Consider the following 26405-nt stretch of genomic DNA (forward strand, 5'->3'; position numbering starts at 1 on the left):
ATGTTGTGGCTTGTTTCAGGATTTCATCAGCCTGAAGAGGCTGAATTTTCCTAACCCACAGTGAAGCATATTCTTAAAGCCTAAAATAAACTCTTAAAAATCCTCTCAAATTGGAGTTAACTGGAATTCCACACAGGATAGTGCATTAAATTCAGACAATGAAGCCTGACGGAACAATAGACATTGATTTCAGATGGTTGTTTGAGAACCTCTTGAGAGCAGCAGTGAATCAAAGACACCGTGGGCATTATGCTGTTACCCAGTCAGTCTCCCACCTTCCACTCTGCCATGCTTAGAGATTCATTCATGCAGGTGCTGCCAGAAAGACCTCAGTGGCACCGACAGCCCTTCTTGATGCAGTCTTGTGAACTAACCGCACTCACATCCAGCGTCAAGCAAACGTATGCAATACACAGAGGACATGTAGCCACCATGTCTTTGAAGAACAAAATGTCTGCTGTGAACTCTGTTGTGACCCCCTGAGATGATCTTGTGCTCTTTGCGCCTCACACTTGAAAAAAACAAGAAAGCCACACAGCAGCTCTATGAGGCGCAGTGGTGCTTGGCATGAGCTGAACACTGATGTCAGCGTACAAACATGCTCACAACAACAGTGCTCAGCACATATAACGTTACCATGGTAGGTTTGTGTGCTGGCATGTATTCCTGTTACAGTCTGGTAACCAAGTGAATCTGCTGGCTCATGCTTCCCTCCCTCACTGGCAGATGCATCTGGTCCTCCTACTATTCAGACAGATTCTCAGCCGACCTGGTTTGCGGGAAAATAACTACTGTTTGTCTAATATAGGACAGGGACGTCCTGCTTGGCGCTGTAGGAGATGGCTGCCTCTCCAGTAGCTCTCCCTATTTTAATCTCTTTCACTATTTTAACCTCTTTCTTTCTACTTTTTTCACTCTTCCTGCGAAGAGATTGTGTGTTTTATATATATATATATATATATATATATATATATATATATCCTATGGATATTTCAAACTTTAAATGCAACCAAGAACCAGTTTTCTCACTTGCTCAAGAGAGGAACTGCTGGCTCTGTGCGCAAAGGGACAAGCCGGGATACGACACCCTATCCCAGCGGAGCTGAGGAGGAGACCCAGGGGCTGCAAGGCTGGGGCTGGGCTAAAGGCCAAGCTAGCAAAGAATCGGAGGCGCTACAAGCCATCGATTCCCTCCATAATCATGGGGAATGTGAACTCACTGCCGAACAAGATCGATGAGCTGTCCGCACTGAACAACCAGCGGATCTACCATGAGAGCAGCTTGTTCATCTTCATGGAGACATTGCTAAACCATCTTGTACCGGATGCTAACGTGGACCTGCTGGGATTCACTGCCACGAGAGATGACAAAGACACAAAAGCGAGCGGAAAAAGCAAAGGTGGGGGACTCATCATGTATGTTAACAACCGCTGGTGTAACCCAGGACATATCTCAATAAAGACATCCTCATGTGCCCTGAGAGACTGTTACAACACCACAGTCTGGGATGTGCTGATCAACCCACATGGTGAGGACATAGAGGGGATGACACATCGTTTGACTGGTTACCAGAACTTCTATGCAGACGTGGTCTCGCCTGTCAAGACTGTCCGCTGTTACCATAAGCCATGGGTAACGCGGGGAGTCAAGACTGTCCTCAACAAAAAGAAAGCTGCCTTCAGGAGCAGAGACAGGGAGGCCATGAAGGCAGCACAGCAGGAGGTAAAACACTGTGTGAGGGAAGCTAAGGACAGCTACAGGAGAAAGGTGGAGCAGAAGCTGAGGGAGAACAACATGAGGGAGGTCTGGGAAGGTGTGAGGACCATCACAGGTCACAACACAAAGACCAGCGCTACAGGGTGGACAATGGAGAGGGCAAACGAGCTGAATGACTTCAACAGGTTTAACCAGCCCTTTCCCCCCCCACCCCCACCCTCACTGCAGCCATCTCTCCTTTTTCCATCTACACACCCCCCTCCTCCTCCCCCACCTCAACACCATCACATCACCTCACATCACGACAGACCAGGTCAGAGGACAGCTGAGGAAGCTCTGGCCCAGGAAAGCAGCAGGCCCGGATAAAGGGTGCCTGAGACTACTGAAGACCTGCGCTGCAGAACTGGGGGAACCACTACAACGGACCTTCAACATTAGCCTGCAGCTAGGTAGACTGTTCACCCTCTGGACGACATCCTGCATCGTTCTGGTTCCAAAGAAGAACAGGCCCAGTGAGCCGAATGACTTCTGACCAGTGGCACTCACTTCACACTTGATGAAGACGTTGGAGCAGCTCCTCCTCAGCCTCCTCAGACCTCAGGTACAACACACCCAGGACTACCTATAGTTTGCGTAACCAGCTAGATGTTAGTGTGGAGGATGCCATCTTCTACATGCTACACTCCATGAGTCCACTCCAATCTCGAATAGGGAAGCGGCACATTTAGGATTCTCTTCTAGGACTTCTCCAGTGCCTTTAATACCATCCAGCATCCTATACTTCAGGACAAACTAAAGAGGATGGGAGTAAGGAGGCTTGTCCATAGAGGCAGAGGTGGTTGGTCCTCCTCTCTTTTTGAGAGGTAAGAGATCAAGTTTCTTTTTTTTTTTTTTTTAAGAAAGAGTAACTGGTTGAAATAAATCATTACCAAATCTCAGTATCATTTATAAAATATTGTATGTATATTATATCATGAAAAAAAAACGGTTCAACAGCTTCAGCCGCAGATGGAGGAGACAGAACAGTCTGTGAGAGGAGGAGGGAGCAGGAAGGTGGAGGCTAGAGGAGGACGGAGGGCTTCTGTCCTCCGTGGAAGGGATCTCCTTCCACTCACTCAATGCATTCAGGAATTTTTCATGCTGATCTATGATTGGCTAAGACATGTAAAATGACGCGCTAAGGGAGGACGTCCTCCCTTACCAATCAGCAACCAGAATACAAGATTGACAGCAGGTTGGTCCAATAACAGTTCCCAAATTTAATTCTCACATTTGTACAACCGTAAACAAAAAATACTTCTCTGTATTTTACTGCTTTCACTGCCAGCCATGCTCAGACAGGAAATCTGGAGTTTTCAACGATATTGGAATCGGTTTCAAAGGAAATATAAGCAAATTTCTCAAAGAAAAAAAACTGTTCGGAGAAATCAGAGAAAAGCAGTCAGAAAGATAATTCATAGTTTTCGTTTTGTTCATCCTGCTGGAGGACATAACGTTAGCGGCACGACCGGGACATAATACAGAGCAGCAACACAGTTGTTTTGGGCGATTGTGATGAGTGATGAGTGTGATGTTTTGTGCTGTCGTGAAATATGTGCATTGACCGCTGCGGTAGCACAGTGGGTAGAGCAGTTGCCTCCCACACTGGGGATTGAATCTCGGAAGAGGTACACATTGGAATTTTTTTTTTGTCTAGTATATTAGCCCACTGTACATCTCATGGTCCTGATGTCCTGATGTCAACAGCCTCTCTGCTCCTCTCTCATGGTCCTGATGTCAACAGCCTTTTGCCATTTAATAAAATGTCTTTTAAAGAAGTCTTGTAAATCATTGTTTTATCGAGGGATAAGTAGTTGACTTGTACAAAATAACATGACACCATGGACTGGTTTTCCTCTCGTGTCCTTCCCAATTTTTTCAGTCACCAGCCGCTACTAATATATATATATACACACACATATATACACACACATATATACACAAGCGCATTTTATTAGTTCCATCCATCCATCCATTTTCTTCCTCTGGGTCTCCCCTCACGGTGGGGCATACCAGGAACACCTCCCGAGGAAGGCGTGCAGGGGGCATCTGATATAGATGCCCGAGCCACCTCCTCTTTATGTGCTCCTCCCGGGTGACAGAGCTCCTCACCCTATCTCTAAGGGAGCGCCCCGCCACCCTGCGGCGGAAACTCATTTCGGCCGCTTGTATCCGGGATCTAATTCTTTCAGTCATGACCCAAAGTTCATGACCATAGGTGAGGGTAGGAAAGTAGATTGACCAGTAAATCGAAAGCTTCGCCTTTCGGCTCAGCTCTCTCTTCACCACAACAGACTGATACAACGACCGCATTACTGCAGCTGCTGCACCAATCTGCCTGTCAGTCTCACACTCCATCCTTCCCTCACTCGTGAACAAGACCCCAATATACTTGAACTCCTCCACTTGAGGCAAGAACTCTCCCCCAACCCGGAGGGAGCAAGCCAGTTTTTTCTGGTCAAGAACCATGGCCTCAGACCTGGAGGTGCTGATTTTCATCCCAGCTGCTTCACACTTGGCTGCAAACCACCCCAGAACATGGTGGAGGTCCCGGCTCAACGGAGCCAACAAGACAACATCGTATGCAAAAAGCAGAGATGGAATCCAGTGGCTCCCAAACCAGAACCCCTCCGGCTCCTGACTGTGCTTAGAAATTCTGTCCATAAAAATAATGAACAGAACTGGTGACAAAGGGCAGCCCTGCCGGAGTCCAACATTCACTGGGAACAGGTATGACTTACTGCTGGCAATGCGAACTAGGCTCCTGCTCCGGTCGTACAGGGACCGTACAGCCCTCAGCAGAGGGCCCCTGACCCCGTACTCCCGTAACATCTCCCACAGAATGCCACGAAGCACACAGTCGAATGCCTTCTCAAAGTCCACAAAACACATGTGGACTGGTTGGGCAAACTCCTATGAACCCTCGAGCACCCTGCGAAGGGTATATAGCTGGTGCAGTGTTCCACGGCCAGGACAAAAACCGCGTTGTTCCCCCTCAATCTGAGGTTCGACTATCAGCTGAATTCTCCTCTCCAGTACCCTGGAATAGACTTTTCCAGGGAGGCTGAGGAGTGTGATCCCCCGATAGTTGGAACACACCGTCTGGTCCTTCTTTTTGAATAGAAGGACCACAACCCCTGTCTGCCAGTCCAGAGGCATTGTCCCTGACTGCCACGCGATTCTGTCCATAGTTCATTTGATCTTCTCCCTCCCCTTACTGTTTTTACTTCAAATATATTTGTCCCTGTAGTGAGTTTGTGATTATTTGGTAAAGATGTCTGTATCAACCTTTTGTATATATGGCTTAAAATAATCTCCCCCTCACTGCAACAGACACAACAAGAAAGCTCCTAGCCTAACATTAGTTTGGAAATGAACAGTGTTATTAAGGTGTTAGTGTAGTGAACGTAGGCTAATAGCTAACTGACTGTGGTTCTCTAATGTAATGCTAACTGTGTCCCCTCTAGTCTTTCAGCCAGTGTTAGGAATTACAAGGGTTACGCTAGTGAGTAACTGGCTAGTAACTTTGAATCACTGCACACTAGAAATACAGCAGCACATGTAGAGCAGCTGATGATGAATCAGGACAGAGTTTCAGGTGAGGTGTTGACGATTTTCATTTAGCAATTTTATTTGGAATAAAGATGGCATGATGAGCATTGCAGTTCCTTGTTTTAGGATGCCCTGCAATTGTAACCTATGAATCTCATCATCATGCGGTTATTTTGAAAATAAATGGAAATTGGATTTGCACAATTAAAGGTATCAAGATGTTATTCTTCAAATGTTCCCAGAATGTTCGAGGATAACATGCTCTAAAAACATTCCAAAAATGTTTTGTGATAACATTCTTAAAATGTTCAGTGACAACATTACTTGAATGTTAAGCCCTAATGCTCTTAAATCATTTTTAGATGAAAGTTTTTAATGTTCCTAGATTGATACTATTTTAGATTTGGATAACATGCTTTGAAAATAAATAAATAAATAAAAATCTATAAATCTTTTGCAGTAACTTTTCATTAAAATATTTAAACATTATAACAACATTCCCTCTTAATCTTAAGACAAAAATGTCCTTACTAGGATCACTGATCATTTCCTTAACTATTGGAATTGGACTATTAACACATGTAAAAGTTTGATAACTTCAATAATCAAAAGGCTTTCAACATATTTTTTTTATTTATATTCTTTCAGCTAAACCAAGGGTCAGGGTTACGTTTTTCCACTTGCACTTTCTCCACTAGACATTCTGCTAGAACCTAAAAAAAACAAAAAACAAACAAACAAACAAAAAAAAACAAGAACTGGCAAAGCCCACAGACGTGTGCACTTTAAACCTAAACTTTAAACTTAGCTTTTTGGCTACAACAATAATGTAATAGATACTGTAAGCACTTGAGTTGATCTGACATTGTCATGAATTTATCTCTAATTTTGTCACCCAGATTGTCCATACTGGCATTTTACATGTCTTTCAATCCTAGGAGAGAGATCCAATAGGAAGAGAGAGAGATAGGAAATCCATCCCATGTAGCCTGTGTTGTAGAATATATATTGTAAAGCCCCTTGAGGTAATTTTGTGATATTTGATATTGAGCTATAAAATGATTTGTTTGATTTTACCTGAATATCCTTGACTCACTGATTGTGATTGCTTGTGATTGTCAAAAGTTAGAATCCATTCATCCGTCAATTACACTTGGATGTTCTCACCAATTTAAAGGTAGGCCTACTAGGCCTATGTGTAAGAATCAGAATGACACTGATGGCCATCAAGGCAACTGCAGACAGCGACCTTGCACAAGAGTGTGCAGCAAGTGGCCAGACAGCATGGATATGGAAGGGGAGGTGGACCCAAATGCAGTTACACAGGAGGCAAGATCAGGGAAACAAAAGGCGAGCTTTTATTTAAAAGCTGATTACAAAAACCAAAAGCAGACAAAACGGGGGCAAGAGGCAAAGTAGCAACCAAAAACAGCAAGGCAAAGTAGCAACTAAAAGAAAGCAAGACAAAGTTCAAACCAAATAGCAAAGTTCAAATCAAAATGCAAAATGCAAAAAAATCCAAAACATACCAGACAGGAAGAGCATGGACAGGCACATGGACAGGATACAAACAACAAACAATGACTGGACAGGGAGTGAAGGGAACACAGAGACTAAATATACAAACACTAATGACATGACGAGGAACAGGTGAGGAGAGAGGAGGGAGGATGCCAGGTGAGGTAAGGAGGGGGAGGAGCACATGAGAAAACATGAAGGGAACAAAACAACAGACAGAGGGAGCCAGAGGGGAGAACATAGGAGAAACTTAAAGGACGCATGAGGGCATGGAAAAATCAAAACATAAGACACATGACATGGAAAAACAAAACATAGGACATGATACACAGACATGATACCAAAACAGGAGAATATAAGACAAAAAAACATAATCAGAACAAAACACAAGGACATGACTCTAGAGTCATGACACTTTGTAGCTGAAAAAGTCATTTGCAAATGGCAACCTAGCCAATTTATCAGCCCTGGGATGACTGGGAGTATGGATAGTTTAGTGATGTCATTGTGGTGTGTTTGGTCATGTCTTGTCTTGGCCTTTCTTAGGTAACTTAGCCTGCTTCCCTTGAACTGGCATGAGTTTATGACATTTTATAAAAAAAAAAAAAAAGTTCTGTCATCTGTTATCTAAGGCCTTAAAAACATCCCCAAAACATTTTTCAAATGTTGCTTTGAGAATGTTCTCCCTTTGTTAACATATCACATTACAAAAACATTTTATAAAAAAACATTCTGTTATCTGAAGCCTTCGTAAAATCAATAAAAGATTTTCTGAATGTTGCAATGAGAATGTTATTCCTTTGTGATCATGAAAAACTGTGGGAATTATTTATATAACAATGTCCCCCAAACAGTGTTGCAGTGAGAATGTTATTCCTTTGTGAACATTCCTTGTGATCACAATACAGACACATTTTATAAAAAAAAAAAAAAAGTTCTGTAATCTGGGGCCTTAGTAATATCCCCAAAAAATCCCAAGAATGTTACACGTAAAACATCGTTTTAGAATGTTCTTTTCTGTGATCTGAGATATCAAAGCATTTTCTGTGTGTTGCTTTGAGAATGATTTTCCTTTATTATCACATAACATCGTGGGAATGTTTTATAAAAAATGTGCTGAAATCTGAGGCTTTAATAACATCCTGGAAACATTTTCCGCATGTTGGTTTTACAGTGTTCTTCCATTAATATTGTGTAACATTGTGGGAATGTTTTATTAAAAAAACTTTCTGTAATTGGAGGCCTTACCAAACTCTGAAAACAGAGTGATGTTTTGAGAATATTTTTCCTTTGTTATCATCTAACGTGGGAATGTCTTGTTTGTTTGTTTGTTTTTGTATTTTTTTTGGCCTTTTTTGGCTTTATTGATAGCACAGCTGAAGAGTGTGACAGGAAACAGGGTAAGAGAGGGGGAGTGACATGCACCAAAGGGACCCGGGCCAGGAGGCTGCAGAGCCTCGGCAGAGCCTCGGCTGCAGAGCCTCGGCACATGGGTCACGTGCTACCGACCGAGCTAAGCGGTGCCCCATGGGAATGTTTTAAAGAACATTCTACAGTCTGTTAACTGAACAACGTCACCAAAACATTCTCAGAATGTTGCAGACAAAATGTTCTACTTTTGTTAACATATCACATTACAGGAGTGTTGTAGAAAAAATATTTTGTGAACTGAGGCCTTAATAACATCCCAAAAACATTTTCCAAGGGTTGCTTACAGAATGTTATTCCTGTTTTGTCATTTAAAATAGTTGGAATGTTTAAAAAAAAAACAAAAAAAACAAAAAAAAACATGATATAATCAGAGGCCCTAATAACATCCTGAAAACATTTTCTAAATGTTGCTTTCGAATGTTCTTCCTTTGTTTTCATGTAACATTTGGAATGTTTTATAGAAGAACGTTCTACAATATGTTACCTCACCCACATACCCAAAACATCCCGAGAATGTTACAGCTAAAACTTTGTTAACTTCTTTGTTAACATATCACATTACAATAACGTTTTGGAAAAATGTTTTGGGATTGTAGGCCTTGATAATATTCTGAAAACATTTTCCACATGTTGCTTTGACAATGTTCTAGTGTCCTTACCAAAGCTGAGACCAAACTTGTGCCATTGGTTAACACAACTCCAAACTTGCAAAACCCTCTTGGCTTGTATTCCGTATCATCTCAGCTCTGTGCTTTTTTCACCTCCACCTCCCAATCACAGCACAGAAAAATTACATGACTCAACAAACAGCCAATCACATTTTGAATAAAAAATAAACAAGGTTAGGTTGTGCTCTCTCCCACATAGTATAAACAAAATAGCACATGTTGCTACTCTGCTACTCTGCAGAGCTCCATTAGAATACAGTCATTTTGAAACAGGATGTGTACTTTTATCAAATCAAACTATTACCGAAATGAATTGAGTATGGATTAAAATACATATATATATAGCCAAGAGTTTATTGTTTACTGTTTATTTATTGTCTGCTTTCTATATTTAGCTAAGAGTTTATTGTTTACTGTTTATGGTCTGCTTTCTATATATAGTTTTATATCTCTTTTTTCTACCTGTAAACTGCTGGAAATCCAGTTTCCTTACGGGAGTCATCCCAAAAGGATCAATATAGAGAAGTCTAAGTCTAAATCTAAGGTTTGATTTATTGTGTTTATGTGCAGTCAGAGGTGTGATACAGTGCGGTGTGAGCAGTATGAAGGAGGCTGGCGGTAAGAAAACTTTCACTTAATTCACCTCAGCAGTCGAGTTGAGAAATAAGATCTTACAAGAGTGAAGATTCAGTAAATAGATTTCTTATTTTAACGTTTGTTCCAACAGTTGTAAGGCAAAGGCACATCTGCACTGAACGAGTGACCTCGTTAACTAATGTCTCCTGTCGGCCACTGTGGGCCCAGTTCACACTGGTCTGTCTGGTAACTTTGGTTGTAGTTCACCTAAACTACAATTCAGAGTAGGTTACATTTCATCTGCTCTACAGTTAGCTTAATTACCTCACCACCTCACTTCTGACCACATTTGATTGCTTTAACTGGTTGTAGATCTTTCCAGTTGTCTCAGGAGGCATTTTTTGTTTTGTGCCCATTCATACCGCTCACTGAAAATCGAGAATAAATGAATGAATAAATAAGAGGTTCAAGAGTGATTGACTTTCTGCTATTGACCTGCCACTGCCAGGCTAGACTTATCCAGGGACTGCAGATGTGAATTAGCTTCAAGCTAACTCCAGTACAATGCATCAAATGGCAACATTTATGTTTAATGTTGTACATGAATCCTCTACAAACAAAAATGAATTCAATTAATTAAATCCAAGTACGGTGAAAATTCCCAAAAGAAAAATAACCTTACTACCAGTTTGCTGCAAGTCTTTGACTCCTCTCCACCTTTAGGGTGGGTTAGTACTGCAGTGATAGTTACCTGCAAGTCCATGGAGACAGAATACAAACTAGTGGTAGCTAATTCTGCTCACTCCAAACCATTTCAATCAAATGTATTAAAGTAAACAAACAGACACAAGTGGGGCTGAAGTTATAGGCGTAGAGCTGAGTGCATGGCTACATTTTACCTGCCCCAAAAGCCCCCACAGTTCTCCAAAACTCAGAGAGATATATCTGAACCACAGACACAGAAGAACCTTAAACCTTCATGTCTACTAATGCAAGAAGAATTCTGATGATGGCAAGCTTACGAGAAAACAACCTTCTCGCTTGATCTATTACCTCAGAATAAAGTTTCCTAATGGTCTTGATTGCTAGTTTCAAGTCAGGGTGTGCTTTACCTTACAATTGAGAAGTCGCTACCATAGCATGTCCTCAGGTTCTCAGTAAGACCTGATCAGGCTAGTCTTTTTGAAACTAAGAGCTACTTCATGGGTACTGAGTCATACGAAGGGCTACCAATTTGATACACTCTTCTGAAATAACACATTTGCTCAGTTTGCCTTTAGTTATATATGATTATTAATGATTAATGATACTCATCCTTGTGAAGACACTGATTACGTTAATGATTTCTCACAATAATTCTCAACAATGACTTAACGAGGTGGGAAACAGATAATATCAGTATTCAGTTTTCATTTTTGGAACAGGCCTGAGGGCTACTCATGTGGTCCTTGGGGGCTACCTGGTGCCCAAGGGCACTGTGTCGGTGACCCCTGGGCTAGAGGCAGAGCAGTATGCAAAGCTGGTCACAACAGCAAACCAGAAGCTTCAAACCAATGGCTGACACCACTGCAAGTTAACGCAAGTGGTGGACAGACAAAAATGTTCAACACTATGGCTTTAAAATGTGCAGCACAGAGCTGATAGCAGATTTCTACCCCTTTCACACACTAACACCTGCTAATATTCTGGCTCTTGTCTTCAATGTCGTGATTTGCAGTTATTCATCGACTCCAGCTCTGAGTGTTTCAAGGCATGATGCTTTGAAGTGTGTTGAAGTTAAGACCTCTGGCTCGTTAATACTATGAAACCCATCTCTTTTCAAGCAGCTCTCCAACTTTTTTCAGTCAGCACTGAGTATGAAAGAGACTGAAGTAAAATATATTTAAAAAGTAGCTGTCAGTGGCTCCTGTTCCTGTCAGCTGCCTAATATGTACTGCACATGTGCAACTCTCAACAAAGATGAGAAGAAGCAAGATGTCTCACGCCTGAGCAAGTTCCATGATCAGCTCTGGAAAAACAACGCATCTCCCTCAGAATGCTACTGATTAAACCTTTTTTAAAGTTTTAACATCTTCTGGATGCAGTCTGATGAGGTTTATGACATGCTACTTTCTATTGGTTCTATTTTACTGGTTTTCTGGCACACACAAGGGCAAAAACACAAAAAAGGCCAATTGTCTTCTGGCAATGTGAAATGAATCAAATGCCTATTTTTAGCAGATTTGTATATACATATATACTTATATACCTGTACATGCTAACTTTAATGTAGAAGTGGTATTATTCAAATAATCAGAATTGATAATCTAGCACTATTTTACTGCTATGCTTGTCTGACGCTCTGGAACCATTGTCTCTCAAAGTATGTCACCTCCCTGGTCACTTGCCTGTGTGAGAGTCAGAGCCGTGTCCTCGCAGAGGCCTTGATTGATGAGCTCGTAACTGTTTAAAGCGCTCACGTGGGCCCACAGTAAGAAGATGTATCACCTATCAAGCAGCTCATTCCGGCCGCCACAGAGAGCAGGGGTGGAGAGGAATAAAATGTGGCTCTTTTAACAAATTCAAAAGTGGATAGAGGGAAACCGTATATCACCTCTCCCAGTTCATCCTCGCCGCTATGAGTGTCCAACCTCCTCATCTCTCTCTGCTCCTTCTGCCTCTCAGCTGAACAATCTACAGCTCTTCGATCGTCCTGACTTCACCAACTCTTTCTCCTTGACAGTCTCGTCATTTCTTTCTTACTTTTTCATTTCAGTCTCTTACACATTGTGGGGTCTGCTGCCTTTTCCTCAATTTACACCTTATAGAGTCTTCACAGACAGATGCCTATTATTGCCCATGGCCTTTTCCTCCTCACTGATAAATGGTGTATTAAATAACTCAGTCCTCCCTCTTCCCTTTGTGTCTCCACAGTTCTTCATCCTCCTCTTGCTCATCTTCTTCCTGGAAATTCTGTCCATAATGCTTTTCTTCATCTATCAAGAAGAGGTAAGACACCTTGATATCATTTTATAGATATTTTTTCCCAGCTGAACAAGATAATAAATAGATGTGGATGTAATATGCCGTGCTGATTGCAGATGTTTCAGATAGAAGCTGGCATGTGAGAGGATGTGTCTTGGCAGCGAGTCTGTTTTTGAAGTTGGTACAAGCTTTGTTGTTTGTTGGTTAAGAAGAAAAGCATGTGAGCTGACAGTCTGCATACACAATTCTCTAATGACACGGAAATGATTTCAGCTTGGTTGGTGCCCACACATCTTCTGGGCTACGACCAGCAAAGTAAAACACTGTCTACAATTTCCTTTCCTTGTTAATAAATCCCAATTTATCTCCGTTCATGGATTTTGGATGATTTCCACTGTAAATAAACAAGTCAGGCAGGAGAGAGAGGAGGGTAAGCTTTGCCTCTCCTAATACACATTTGTAATCCCTTCACATATTCTGCTTGGGTTTTAATTATGTATTGAAAGGGCATGTTAAATTCCATCCATCCTAATCTTAATTAAGGGTTTGAGGGCTCGATTCTGGATTTGTTGTGATTTGTTTCCCTACAATATGTACATAGTATTATTATTACATGGCATTGCAAATATTAAACCCCAAAGATATATGTAGGCATCAACAGTGTGTCTTCTATTATGTCTGTAAACATCCATCAAGCACAGAATGACAAACATTATCTTCACAATGGGTATTAGTGTGAGATTAGTGAGATTAGTCTGACCACTGGAGGGAACTGAGTCTGGGATGATGCCATGAGTGACTCATAAGTTTGAGAATATCGTCCAAGCGCCTTTTAAATCTGCCTCTGAGCATGTGAGAATTCTGCACATATTATCTTGAAATGAAAGACACGCTGGTTCCACAGTCTGACTGTGACATACTCACTTAAAAGTGCAATTACATTCTCATATTAGCTCATATTATGCTAATTGTCAGGTTCATACTTTTATTTAGGGATCCTAGTAGAAAAGGCTACATATTTTAATTTTCAAAAACACATTATTTTTCTCACACATTGCTACTGCATTTCACACTGTGTCTTGCACACCTGGTTCAGTTACAGAGTAAGATATCATGCCTCTGTTCAACTTTGGTGAGAGTTGCACATTATTGCGAAGGATCAAGCCAATCAGAGGCAAGCAAGCCGAGCAAGGTAGTGTGATCAAAAATAACACTGCTACAGCAGTAGCAACTATCTTGTCTGCTGTCTGACTGGAGTGAATGCATCTTATAATGAATATATAAAAGTATGCTAGCTGTTACATAGTGATGCACGTAAGTTACAGACGTAAAGACTCGACTCCACACTAGCATTTCAGGCAGTGCAGGAGCACCAAACTCAAAAAAGCACAACATGACCTCTTTAACAAACCAGAGAGCCTGAATGTTGTACAATAATAGAATCAATCATCCAAAGCGTGTATGTTTCAATCAAATTACTAGTTAAATTAAATTGCAAGCAACAAGCAGTAACAACAGGAACAGCAGCAGAGAACAAGTGACTGCTTCAGATCATTTCATGGTTGATTCTCTATCAATTAGTAATTGCCACTTCAAATTTCATTTAGGGCTGCACCTAATGATTGCAGATTAGGATGCTGATTATTTTTTTTTGATTAACTCATTAATTGTTCAGACAATAAAAAGTCCCAGATATTTGGGAAACATATCATATCATATTACCACATAACATACATTATATACAATCAAATCAAACTTGAGAGGCTGGAGGCTGAGAATGTTCAAACATTTCTGCTTGAGAAATGATCATTATTATTGACTGATTTCCCAAAATGTTGGAAATCAGGCTTCATCTTTGTATAATGGATTAATGGATTAATTGATTAATCGACCAATCCAGTGTTTCAACTGAGAACTGAGAAGTTGAAAATTTGTCTGACTTGATTTATAATGGACTTGCATTTCTATAGTGAGTCCATTTAAACATTTAGACATTTTCCATCCCAATGACAGACTCGTGTCAGCCCAGTCGTCAGGATTTCATGTCAGCAGTAAACATTTCTGCAAACCACAGATGTGTCCAAGGTTGACTGTAGGAAACATGGGATATCATGTTCACATTAGAGGCTAATTAACTAACTTTCACATCAGGAGGTGGAGGTGAAGGTGGAGGTGAAGGTGGCATGATTATTACAGCCAACAAAGCTGCTGAACAGCTGATGGCATATCCATTCACAGTAGTGGATGCTTTCAAGGACACCTGGGGAACTTTCCAGCCATTTTGGTAGCATCAGAAGCCTGTGTGTGATTTTAAGGCAAACTGGGGATATTTCTTTGTATTTTTGTGGCAACCTTTATTTTATCCATGAGAAGTCGGACCATCTCCATCTGTGACTGTTGCAATGAAGGTATTTTAAGCAAAACCAACCAACCTAAGCAGACCATAAGCACAGCATTGTGACAAGGGAAAAATAAAAAAATTCACCCTGAACAGACGTAAAGGTGCTGTTTTTACTTGTCTGTGGTTTTACAGTAAATTAAGCTAACAGTTATTTGGAGCATTGGGTTGCTTGATTGATTATCAGACTGAATCAGAAAATGACAAAAAAATACTTCTGCAGGTGCTGCAATTAAATTTAGCGAGCAGTATATCGGACACCACCTCAAGGCCCTCAATACAAACGCTGCCAGGTGGAGTGGACTTTGGTTTAGAGCCACATCATAAATCATTGGAAATTTCTCAGCCTCTTGTGTTACATTATTCATGTGTTGAGATGGAGAACATTATCCCTGAAGACTCAGGCCAAGGCCAAATCTGACTCCGATCCCTTTGTACATTTGGGTAAATAACAACCTACTTTGATATTTCCCCCGTATCTCTCTGAATTAGACTTGCGACCATAGACCTGGGACCTGCATGCTTTTGAACAGGATTTTATCTCTTTGTTATTGTAATTTTGGCATCATTACATAAATGCCTAATGTGTTGTATTTCCATCTGAGTTTGTCTTTAGCAGTGTAACCCAATGAGAATTCCTGGAGTGGCACGTTCCTCTGGGCTGTTAGCCAATCGGCACTGCTCTGTTTAGCTTTTAATGAATGTTGGGTTTTTTTGTCACACCTCACCTTCTCTTAGGGTTTATGTTCCCTTATGTTCAGTGCACCCCATTATTCAGCCTCTGAATAATTCAGTTTTGTCTGCCCAGGAGGCGATTAGCAACAGAACAGAGTTAGTGATTGTCCAGAAGTTCTGCATTGCTGGTGCACCGAGGAAAATCACTCACAGTAAAGAATGGGCAGCCATCGCCAGAACTGCCGTTGATATTTTTTAAACAGCATGCAACTTGTTTACACTGAAAATGTGATGAAGGCTGGAAAACTGAAAGAAAACCTGTACAGTATAATATCACAAGGCAGCCTACGTCTCACAACACAGGTCTCTTTATAATGGTGCAGAGAATAAACTGACTGTGGTGTCATGTTTCCACGAGGGAGTGTGACCAACTCCTTACTAAAACTGTGTTTTAGACCTTAGTAGTAGGAATTACTCTGGTCCACTCTTTTAAAACTTGCACTTGCAACTGTGTGCTCTAAGGTCCTATTTGTTTTTGAGTCTCATTCCCAACTCTTCAAATACTTATGCTCATAGACGGATTACGCATGGGCAAAGTGGGCGTGTGCCCAAGGCCCCAGAGCCAATAGGGGCCATGGGCACTTCAGAACTGTTTTTTCGTTTATTGTTTTTTTGTTTTTGTTATTTTTTTTGTTTTTGTTTTTTGTTTTTTTGAATATTCGAATAAACGCGGTTTTGAAAATGTAGTAAGATAATAAAATCATTTGAATGTTTTAGAAATTATAAGATTAAATCAGTCATGTGTGATGACACAATGACGCATGTCAGTATGGGGTCGCTGCCTACTACAAACGTAACATGCGATTTCCTGCACATAACCATTACATTTGTGGGGACGTGAAAATCTTTATTGTAATAACTTCCCACAAATATAATAATACAATGAATAATGGTTGTGGTGGTTGTACCACCGTGGGTGCAAAATCTAGCTGCTGACTCTCCGCCATCACACAACTGGAATTTTCAATGAGGGAAAAGGATTTCAATAAGATAAGGGCCTACTTATATATTAAACTATATCAGTCACCTTATTATTCAAAGAAAAATATTTATAGGCTACACCTTGAAACATGTCTTGCTCCAGAAGAGCCGGAACGCCAACACTACTAGAACGGCTGTTAGCGGTCATTTTGACCAATAGATTTAAATTCTATACCAACTGACTGATGAATGCATTCATTGTGTCATGTTTTTTTGTTGTTGTTTTTTTAAAACGAAATAACACCAACATGTATATTTTAACAAGTTTAATTATACATTTATCAATATTCATCACACAGTAAATCGTAATTATTGCATATTTACACACAATTTTGATAGAGAAAACTCAGAACAAGGAAATTAACGATTAAAAGTAACTTATTTGATTATGAAACATTTTAATTTAACAGTTAATAATATAGCCTAAATTAAGAAAAAAAAAAATAATCGAAGAAGCTGGAAACGAACTGATCTAAAAACAAAAACAAAGAGCTGTTGTGATCCCTGGTCACAGTCTCGGCAGATTACCTCCGCTCTCCTCGCACAGTTACCACACATGGGCTTGAGGCATTTCAGCTGTCCGACGTTTGGTTCCGTTTGCAGCTCTTTCGGACCGGCACTGTCTCCGTGTCCGTGTCTGCTGCTGTTGCGGTGGTTGCTTCCGCTGCTGCCCACCTCGTGCCGCCTGCTGCAGCCCCTTTCCCCTCCATGTATTCTGCCCTCAGCTCCTCTGCCAGCTGCTGCAGGACTTTCCTCCGGGCTCTCCTGCTGCTGCTGCTCCATGAATAAGATGCGGGCATTGATCCCAGCCAGGTCGACGATGTTATTGAAGACACTGGCCATCTTCTGTACCGCCTTGGACGGAGTACGCCCTCGCCATCTGGTCCGGGACTTCTGGTCCGTACTTTGTGGTGTTACAGTAATCACAGACTCTGGTTTTGCCTTCGCACCACTTAAGGTGTCCACACCTGTGTGCGTGGTGCTCAGGATGCAGACATTGTTTCTCGGATGTCCATGCTGCTTCGTCACAGTCGCATCACCTCTTCACCACAGTGCTGAACAACTTGCAGTTTCATGGAGGGCAACTCCCGTGTTTGTTTGCCTATGATGCTAACCAGGCTTTAAGATACAACTATAAAATAATCAACTTACAAGTAAATTCACAAAGAAGCGCAGCTGGAGACCGCTGACACAGTTAGAGACGAGAGAGACAAAGAAAGCAGCAAACCCCGTGAAATGATGTGCGGTCAATAAGACCATATGGCCTAAATAGGTCAAACTTATCATATGTTCTTTGTGTTTTGTGTAATTTATATGAAAATTTATATTCTAAATTAAAATACAGACAGACTTTTAGAAAAAGGGTCTTGTTTGCATTTTGTTATTTATTTTACATCACAAATTGATAACTTGATTGTGATAATGTTCAAAGTATTTATTTATTTATTTATTTATTTATTTATTTATTTTCACACACACAGCTTTGTTGTTGTTGCGGCATTCCTGCCAATAAAGCGAATTTGAATCGAATTAGTAAACCTTTAGATTCTTGCCTATAGACTGATTTTTATTGTCAAAGGGAATTCAGATTTGAATGTTAGGCGATGTTTTTCTCACGGAAATAATTTTGCGGGCAAACAATTATAAGAGAGAGGGCGGGCGGGTGATCCGTTGTGTGACAGCGGAGCAGAGTCAGCAGTTGGATTTTGCACCCACGGTCAGTAGTATTAGTAGGTGTACAGGCAAACAAACAACAACCACTACGACCATTATTCATTGTATTATTACATCTGTGGGAAGTTATTGTAATAAAGATTTTCACGTCCCCACAAACGTTATAGTTATTGCGTTTGTGGGAATTCGCACGTTACGTTTGTAGTAGGCAGTGGCTATTACGCCTGTGGAAAATGTATTACATTTGTGGCTTCATTACATTAAACGCTGCAGATTTTTTTATTATGTTTGTAGTTTATCACGTTTGTGGACATTATTATTGGCGGGCATCACAGCGCCTTTGTACGTGCACTGTTTGCGTGTGTAGGCAGGGGCCCGTGGCGAGTTTGTGTCCAGGGCCCGTGGTCATGATAATCCGTCTATGCTGATGCTTTGGGTCGGTGACCGTCCTGACCTACAATTCCAAAGTGTCAGTATTTGATGAGCGTTTTATACAAATCGGACCTTCAGAGGATAAATTCTCATACACAAGAGAAACAGTCATTATGTACTCATCGTCATGTGATCGGCAAAACATTTCTAGAGCCTCTCAGCAAAACACTGTTGCAGAACTCTCTTAGACAACTGAAACAGATGCAGAGGTGTTTAAAATGTAATAAACAAACCTCCTCATACCTGCCAGCCCTCCTGATTTTCCTGGGTACATCCCGTTTTTCATTGCCCTCTACCCACTCTTCCACTCAGGGTTAGAATTTTCACAGGAAATGTTTAGAACATTGCCTCTTCTTATTATCATTACCTGATTCTGGCACTGATTCAATCCCCACCAGAGGCTGACAAAGAGGGCAGTGGCATGTATAAAGTCTCTAAAGGACATGGGCAAAAGGATTCAATGAAAGTGACGCATATGACTTTATACCACAGATGTATCCTTGAAGGTGAGTCGAGGGAAGGACCCCCAGACCATGGCTCTGGATTAGAAATACTCATTATTCTTGCGGGTGGTAAATATGCTATGGCAAAGACACTATTCACACCCTCGATATGCAGTGAACCTCGGGCACCCACTTAGTACATCTATCAGTGGGACAGCTACAGCAAAGCTTTTAGCTTTTTAAAGGGTGTAAGTAACATCTTTCCAAGTCACTTCGGGCTTAGATTATGCTGGAGCCCCAGCTCATCAGTAGTTCAGGAGAATGCTGCAATGCTGTGGACTACAAAACTTCACTCTACTTCCATCAGCAGAGGGGTGAGGACATAATGACTGAATTGCCTTTTTTGGGTGAATTTATCCTTGATGGGTAGAGTTATGTTTGGCTAATGTAAACCACTTGGCTATGGTAGAGAAACAATCACTATGATGGAGATAAGGTGTGATATCCTATATATGTTTTATGCACCCAAACTTTATACTGTTTGGATGCTATAAGAATGTATAACAATGATACATCTTAGTGTCTTGTATATGCCGTAGTGTCCTGTATATATCTTAGTGTCTTGTATATGTTGTAGTGTCCTGTATATATCGTAGTGTCTTGTATATATCATAGTGTCTTGTATATGTCGTAGTGTCCTGTATATATCGTAGTGTCTTGTATATATTGGAGTGTCTTGTATATATCGTAGTGTCTTGTTAGATTGGCAGATACTCACGCTAATGATACTAAGTTTTATTTTGAGTACCCTCATACTAGCATTAATTGGATAAATACACAAACTAACAAATAAAAGGATCTTTCTCTCTCCTTTATATTATTTCAACATTCAGTTTCATAAAATGACAAAAGCTCCCTCTTGGTGAATGAACTCTGCTGATGTGTTTAGCATTCGCCTCGTTGCTCAGGGAGAGAGAAAAACACACAAAAGTGGAATAACTGCTGATAATAAGAGGCGAATCATCAGGAGTGATTTCTCCTGGATGTGATGAAGACATTAAGTGACAAGAAATATTCAACTAATCTTTTTGATGGTAATGAAAATGTTTTCTGTGTCCTTTTAAAGATGCACCTCATAAATCATGTTTCCTCGCCCTGCTCTGTGTGAGAGAACATTAGCAGTTTTTATTAATACAAAGTTTTAGTATCATTATCTGTGATGCTTGCCCTGGCATTACTTGGTATCGGACCAAAACCTCATTTTGTGGCATTCCCCCGAACTCAAAATGTTAACAAACCCTTTAAACATGAGTTCGGAGGGGAGTGTGTTCTGGCTCTGGTGCTGAAGAAGGTGTAAGGGGTTGCTGACGAAGGACTTGGTGCACTGTTTGAGAGTTTCCTCCAAATGAATACCTGGGGTTATGTTTATTGCTGGAGGATTCACTTTGAATGTGGCATTAATAAACTTACAAGGTGAAAAAACATTCAGCCCAAAGACGATTGGCCATTGCTTCCTTCCAGGCACGGAAAGATATTTGGACCCACAATTAATGAGAATCTTACTCTGATTTTATCCTCTGTAGTTGTTAAAGCTCGCATTTACCTCTGATTATCACAACCTGCTGCTTGTTTTCTCCTCCATCGCCATGGCAACTCCCAGGAAGCAATCCTGCAGTCAGAGTACAAGCTGACGCTATTTTTTCAGATGCCACAACTTAAACAGTGTGTACAGCAGTAGGTACATGTTGATGAACTCCATCCCAGGCTTCAGGGATGGTCACGCTCAGTGGTCCAGCTTATTACACCTCCTTTAGACCTGATAAAAAGCTGTGTGACGCAGCTGGGAGCAACTTCAAACAGCTTTCAGATCTGCCATGCAGCTGAAACGGTTACCATTTGTTTCACTTTGTTGGTTCCTGAAGATGATGAAAAGGTCCTGCAAGGTTAACTTCAGTGGAACCACTGTGACTCAAAGTGTCAGAGAGAATAAAAGGGAGACTGACTCAGCAGCGTGATTCTGAAAATTGATGCATGGGTGTTTTATGCCATCTCCGCGCAAGTTTACAGGCTTGTCTGCTTGGCTTTATTATCACCTCAAGGGAACATTACCCCAGCCGACAAACATAAATAGAGCAATAACAGCAGACCACCAGGGATATTTTGTTCAAGGATTGGGGAACCATCAGCTATCATCATCTTTCAGCAATTATCATTTGTATTTATGCTTCTCTAATTAGTGGCATCAGTAGCAGGAATATAGTAGGTAGAGAGTGGTAGAGAAGTTCTGATCTCTTGACAACAGACCAAAGGTCTCTTCATTGAGCACCTATTCATTTTTGAGTTAATGAGCCTCATCGACCTCCTAAGGATAATTAAGTGATTAATCTAATGCTGTTAGCACATTATAGAAATTACTATGTTTGGTTATTGGCATATGATTTTATAATTCCACTGTCAGTCTGCAGTGTGTGCCAGTAAAAAGTCTTTTAACTATCATTAAAAGTCAATACGGAACATTACCAGAATAGTGTTCTGGTAGATAGTTATGAGCTGTTTGGGAGGGCTCCCAAAATAACGTCAATTACCTCCAATTATTTCCAATACAGAAGCCTATGTGAGTAAGAATTATCAGTCAGCCAACCCAAAGACAAGCCTACAAGCAGCCAGCTGCCTCACAGCCTCACCTTCTCTAAGCAAATGCTAGCATGCTCAAAAATAACATTTCAACAGAGCCTTAAGATCAGTTCATATATAAATGTCAGAAGGATTAGCTTGTAGAACTGGAACAATGTTCTCCAGCTGACAGAGTCCTGAAGAGCCTGAAGCTGTTTAAAATTCACACAATTATTTTAGGTTAAAGACTGAAATTCAACTTTGATGAGAGAACTAAAGTCTATAAACTTCATGTTCGCTTTGTCACATCATCCTCATTTATGTAGCCTAGATTTTTACATGCAATCTAACGTGCTAGAGTTTTCTCAGTTAGCTCCTCAATCGCAGTAGCTCAACAAACCAGCACCAGCACCAACATTGTGCCATTTCCTGAGCTTTTGACATGTTGTTTTATGCTTGAGGATTTACAGGCCCTGCATGCTCACACAGCTGTTTCCACTTTCTAACTATCAACCTCTGCTCAGGTTGGGTTTGGGCCGAACCATGTACAGACTACAGACTGAGAAGTCTCTGAACTCTATGCCTAATAAGAATTAAAAAAGTGTAACTTGTCTTTTTCCTGTTTGACGGTGTGTAACGCCCTACAATGTAATAATGTCCTCAAACGTAATAAACCACAAACGTAAAAAAAATCTGCAGCATTTAACGTAATAAACCCACAAAGGTAAAAAATCTCCAACATCTCTTTATAAAAGCAAGGAATCTCTGTCTGTCTGTCTGTGTGTGTATGTGTGTGTTCCTCAAATATCTCTGCGGATCAGGATCAGACTGAACTGAGAGTTTCAACATGGCTGCTGCTTGGTTCAAGGGTGTGCCAAGTTGCATTTGTTTGGACTGCAATATACCGTTAATAGATTATTTCATAAATGCTTTACAAATTCCGCTAGCATTGTCCACCGGAGCCACTGCAGTCACGTGCACACCAGAGCCAATCACTGCACGTAGCCATGTGCGCACCAGAGTCAATCACTGCAGAGCTCAAACCTACAACATACCTTGAAAAACAAGCAGATTTAGACCTGCAGCGGTGTAGTGTTGTTTTTGGCGGCCTGTTTTAATTTTAGTTTTAGTCTAGTCTTTGTGTAAAACTGTAATTTTAGTTTTTTTTAGTTTTAGTCACGTTTATACTCTTTTTAGTCTAGTCAAGTTTCTGTTGACTTAAAGTTTGGGCATTTTAGTCAGAATTATCCATGACTATTTTCGTTTAGTTTTAGTCGACAAAAACTGATGACATTTTAGTCTAGTTTTAGTCAATGACAATTGTACTTAAGTCTCTTTTTAGTAATGGAATTTCTATTTTCTGTGTACTTGTCTTGCATTTGCTATGTAGTACCCTTCTCCCCTCATAGGCCAATGTCATTTGGTAACAGCAGCACACACACACACACACACACACAAACAACACACCTCGTGTTATTATTCATTATTATTTTTTCTATTTATTTTCTTTTTTGTTTGTTCTTTTATGTATTCCTTGTTTTGTTTTCACTCAGACACACACACACACACACACACACACACACACACACACACACACACACACAGCTGGATGACTGTTAGTTTCATGGAGAAGTGTCCGTCCTCCTGTCAGTCCTCCCGACCGTCCTACCAACTCTTCCTCACATTTCTGCACTAAAAACAGCGTCTGTCACCGGCAAAACACGTTAACTCACCAAGTGTTGGTGATGAAAATAAATCAGCCCTCCAGACCGAGACTTCGGTGAACTTTCCTCCAGATATCATTCTCTGTCCTCGCAAGTGTGTCAGACAGCATCCAGTTTACTGATGACGATCATGTAATTATGTAATTTAGAGCGAATAATGTAACTTTGTCACTTTCCAGGATGTTTGGTGGGTCAGTATCTCAATCACTACACATTATAACAGCATCCATATGATTATAAACTGTCCCCAGGTTTAGACTGACAGGAGACACCAGAGGGAACACCGAACCCTGGCTGGCCGCCATCGGTCCCTTTCTTAGTGCCAGACTTCACTATGTGTCTGGAGTTATCGTTAACGTTAAGCCACCGCAGCTGCATCTTCTTAATAATGGCGCACACGCGGGGACTGAGGAGAAGACGTCGCCTGTGTCTGCAGGTTATAGTTTATAGTTATAGATTATAGTTTTCGTCACATGACCACCATTTATGTTGCGTCTCGTCTCGTTTCCGTCATGTGATAAAGGTTCGTTGACAACGATATTTAGTCATAATTTTTGTTGACGAAAGCAACGCTACAGCGGCGCGAGCTGTACCGGGATATTGCCGCGGTTCGGTCCTGTTATGTTCTGTGCATCTAAACTGACTGTTGTGGATTAATGAGACTAAACGAGTCCGGACCGAGTCTGTTCTGGTCTGAGGAGATCCGGAGACGCGTGGACAACAAAGTGGAATTGGAATCTGTGGATGTTCGTGTGTAGCTAGCTGCTAGCTGTTAGCCGCTAACACAACCCACCTCCCGAGTCAACGGACGCACTGACAGGTCCAAAACCAGACTTAAATAATGTCCGCCACACTTTTTCGCAAACATTGCCGTCACGTTTGCTTTGTGTCTGGTGCAGGAAGAAATGGTAAAAACCAGGCTTTTGTCACCAAAGTGTCCAAGCAGCAAGTTTGGTTGTTGAGGAAAGGGAAGTTGTGGGAGGGATGGAGGTAGATGAATGACAGGCAATGACGGTTGGTGTAGAGACAGCAAGCGATATTGAGAGTTGAGAGATTTGTGACATTTAGCGTGTTTGGAGTGTGTAGTTAGCATGTTATGTAGTGTGTTTAGTGTGTAGTAGAGCCGTTTTTTTGTTTAATGAGTGAAAACAATGAGGAGACTGCTGAATGTGGAGCAGGCAGTTCAGCTCTTCATTCAGCTGGAAGGAGCTCAGGCAGTCCTGAGCATTGCCTGCATTTAAATGTAAATAGTTACATATAACTTTGTAAACTTTTAAAATGTATGCACATATTTAGCAAACAACAATTTATATTTGCATTATATGTAATAAAAAATGGTTTGTTTGTTTTCAGTATTTCAAAATAAAAAATAACTACAGTCACACATGTGAGGTTGTGCTGAAAATAATGACACCAAGTAAATAGTTTTTAAGGTGAAATATAATAGATGTGGCCAATTATACGCTGGGATATTGAATTTCATAACAAACCTATATATCCCTGACATCCCACCTTCAAATAAAGCCTCATTTGGCCATCCATGGCAAAGCTACTTAACCTCCCACTTTTCTATAGAAATACATACATCATATGGGCACTGGACTATTTAATATAATAAACCCACAAATGTAATACATTCTCCGCAAATGTAATAGCCGCTGCCTACTACAAACGTCACAGGTGATTTCCCGCACGTAATAACTGTTACGGTTGCAGGGGTTTATTACGTTTGTGGGGATGTGAAAATCTTTATTGTAAAAACTTCACACAAATGTAGGCTAATAATACAATGAATATAACTTTGAAAATTATCACAATTAAGTTATCAATTTGTGATAGGAATAAATGACAAAATGCAATCATTAAAGACTCCTTCTAGACGCGTTTCAAGGTGTAGCCTATAAATACTTTTCTTTGATTAATAATGTGTCTGATATAGTTTTTCACACACAAAAAGTTAAAACAGGCCCATATCTTGTTAAAATCCTCTTCCCTCATCAAAAATTCCAGAATTAAGAAACATGCAAATATATGGCATACAAAAAGATTGAAACTCAAACACTTAAGTGTAGGAACGATGTGAAAAACACACGTTTGAGTGGAGGGTTAAAATCAATAGACTTGGCAGGTAGTGATGGGTCAGGGCCTCTTTGGTTCAGCACTGCGGACAGTGGTGAGAGAGAGATGATCATTAACAAGAAATATTTTGCTTATGTAACATGTATTACATTTGTGGTTTTATTACATTAAATGCCGATTTTTATTATGTTTGTGGTTTATTATGTTTGTGGACATTATTACATTGGTGGGTGTTACAAGATCTAAACAAAATATGTATACAATATAAACAAAAGACAAAACAACATGTCAATGATGTAATTAATCAGACACAACATATCTTTATCAACAATGGCTCCATTCAAGATCTGATGACTCTTGAACCACTAAGTGAAGCAGTGACAAAGGATTTGTGGGAAGAGCCAATGTCATCTTAAGTACTGGTGCCAATTGTGGCAGTGACAGTACTTATGGTAGTAGAGTAGAAAATTAATTTTCCCTTCAAACAGCCGGTGGGATGTTAATAGTTTTCAACAGAAGCACCAGTAATGGAGCGAACACTATAATGAAACCAACCAGTCAAACATGCTGACGCTCAGTGGGTACAAATCACACTGTAAAAGAAATGATTGGCCATTCTTGCTCCAGCTCCTTGATAAGTAACCCCTGAGGTGCACATAAAGCTGTTATGCAACTTTATTGATCGGAATGGGAGTCTCCTACATAAATGATCCAGAAGCAGATCAATAACTGAAGCGCCATGTGTTTCTGGACGTTGATTTAGACGGCTTATTATATCAGAATACTTTACATTTCAGCAGATGTATAAACAGTGTTCACTTTGTGCTGTATAACTGTAGTTCTATCCCTCCACTTTTAAAT

At 40.7% G+C, this 26405-nt stretch overlaps 1 protein-coding gene across 2 annotated transcripts in view; it reads left to right on the forward strand.

Moving 5' to 3' along the window:
* The window catches only part of tspan4a (tetraspanin 4a), a 192716-nt gene that overhangs the window by 115696 nt on the left and 50615 nt on the right, over window positions 1-26405 (forward strand). For both annotated transcript variants that reach the window (XM_037095887.1, XM_037095886.1), the window contains one exon: window positions 12415-12489. In XM_037095887.1, the coding sequence (XP_036951782.1) occupies window positions 12415-12489 (75 nt within the window). The remainder of the gene's footprint in view (window positions 1-12414; window positions 12490-26405) is intronic.

The sequence above is a fragment of the Acanthopagrus latus genome, chromosome 4 (assembly GCF_904848185.1).
Source record: "Acanthopagrus latus isolate v.2019 chromosome 4, fAcaLat1.1, whole genome shotgun sequence".
NCBI lineage: Eukaryota > Metazoa > Chordata > Actinopteri > Spariformes > Sparidae > Acanthopagrus > Acanthopagrus latus.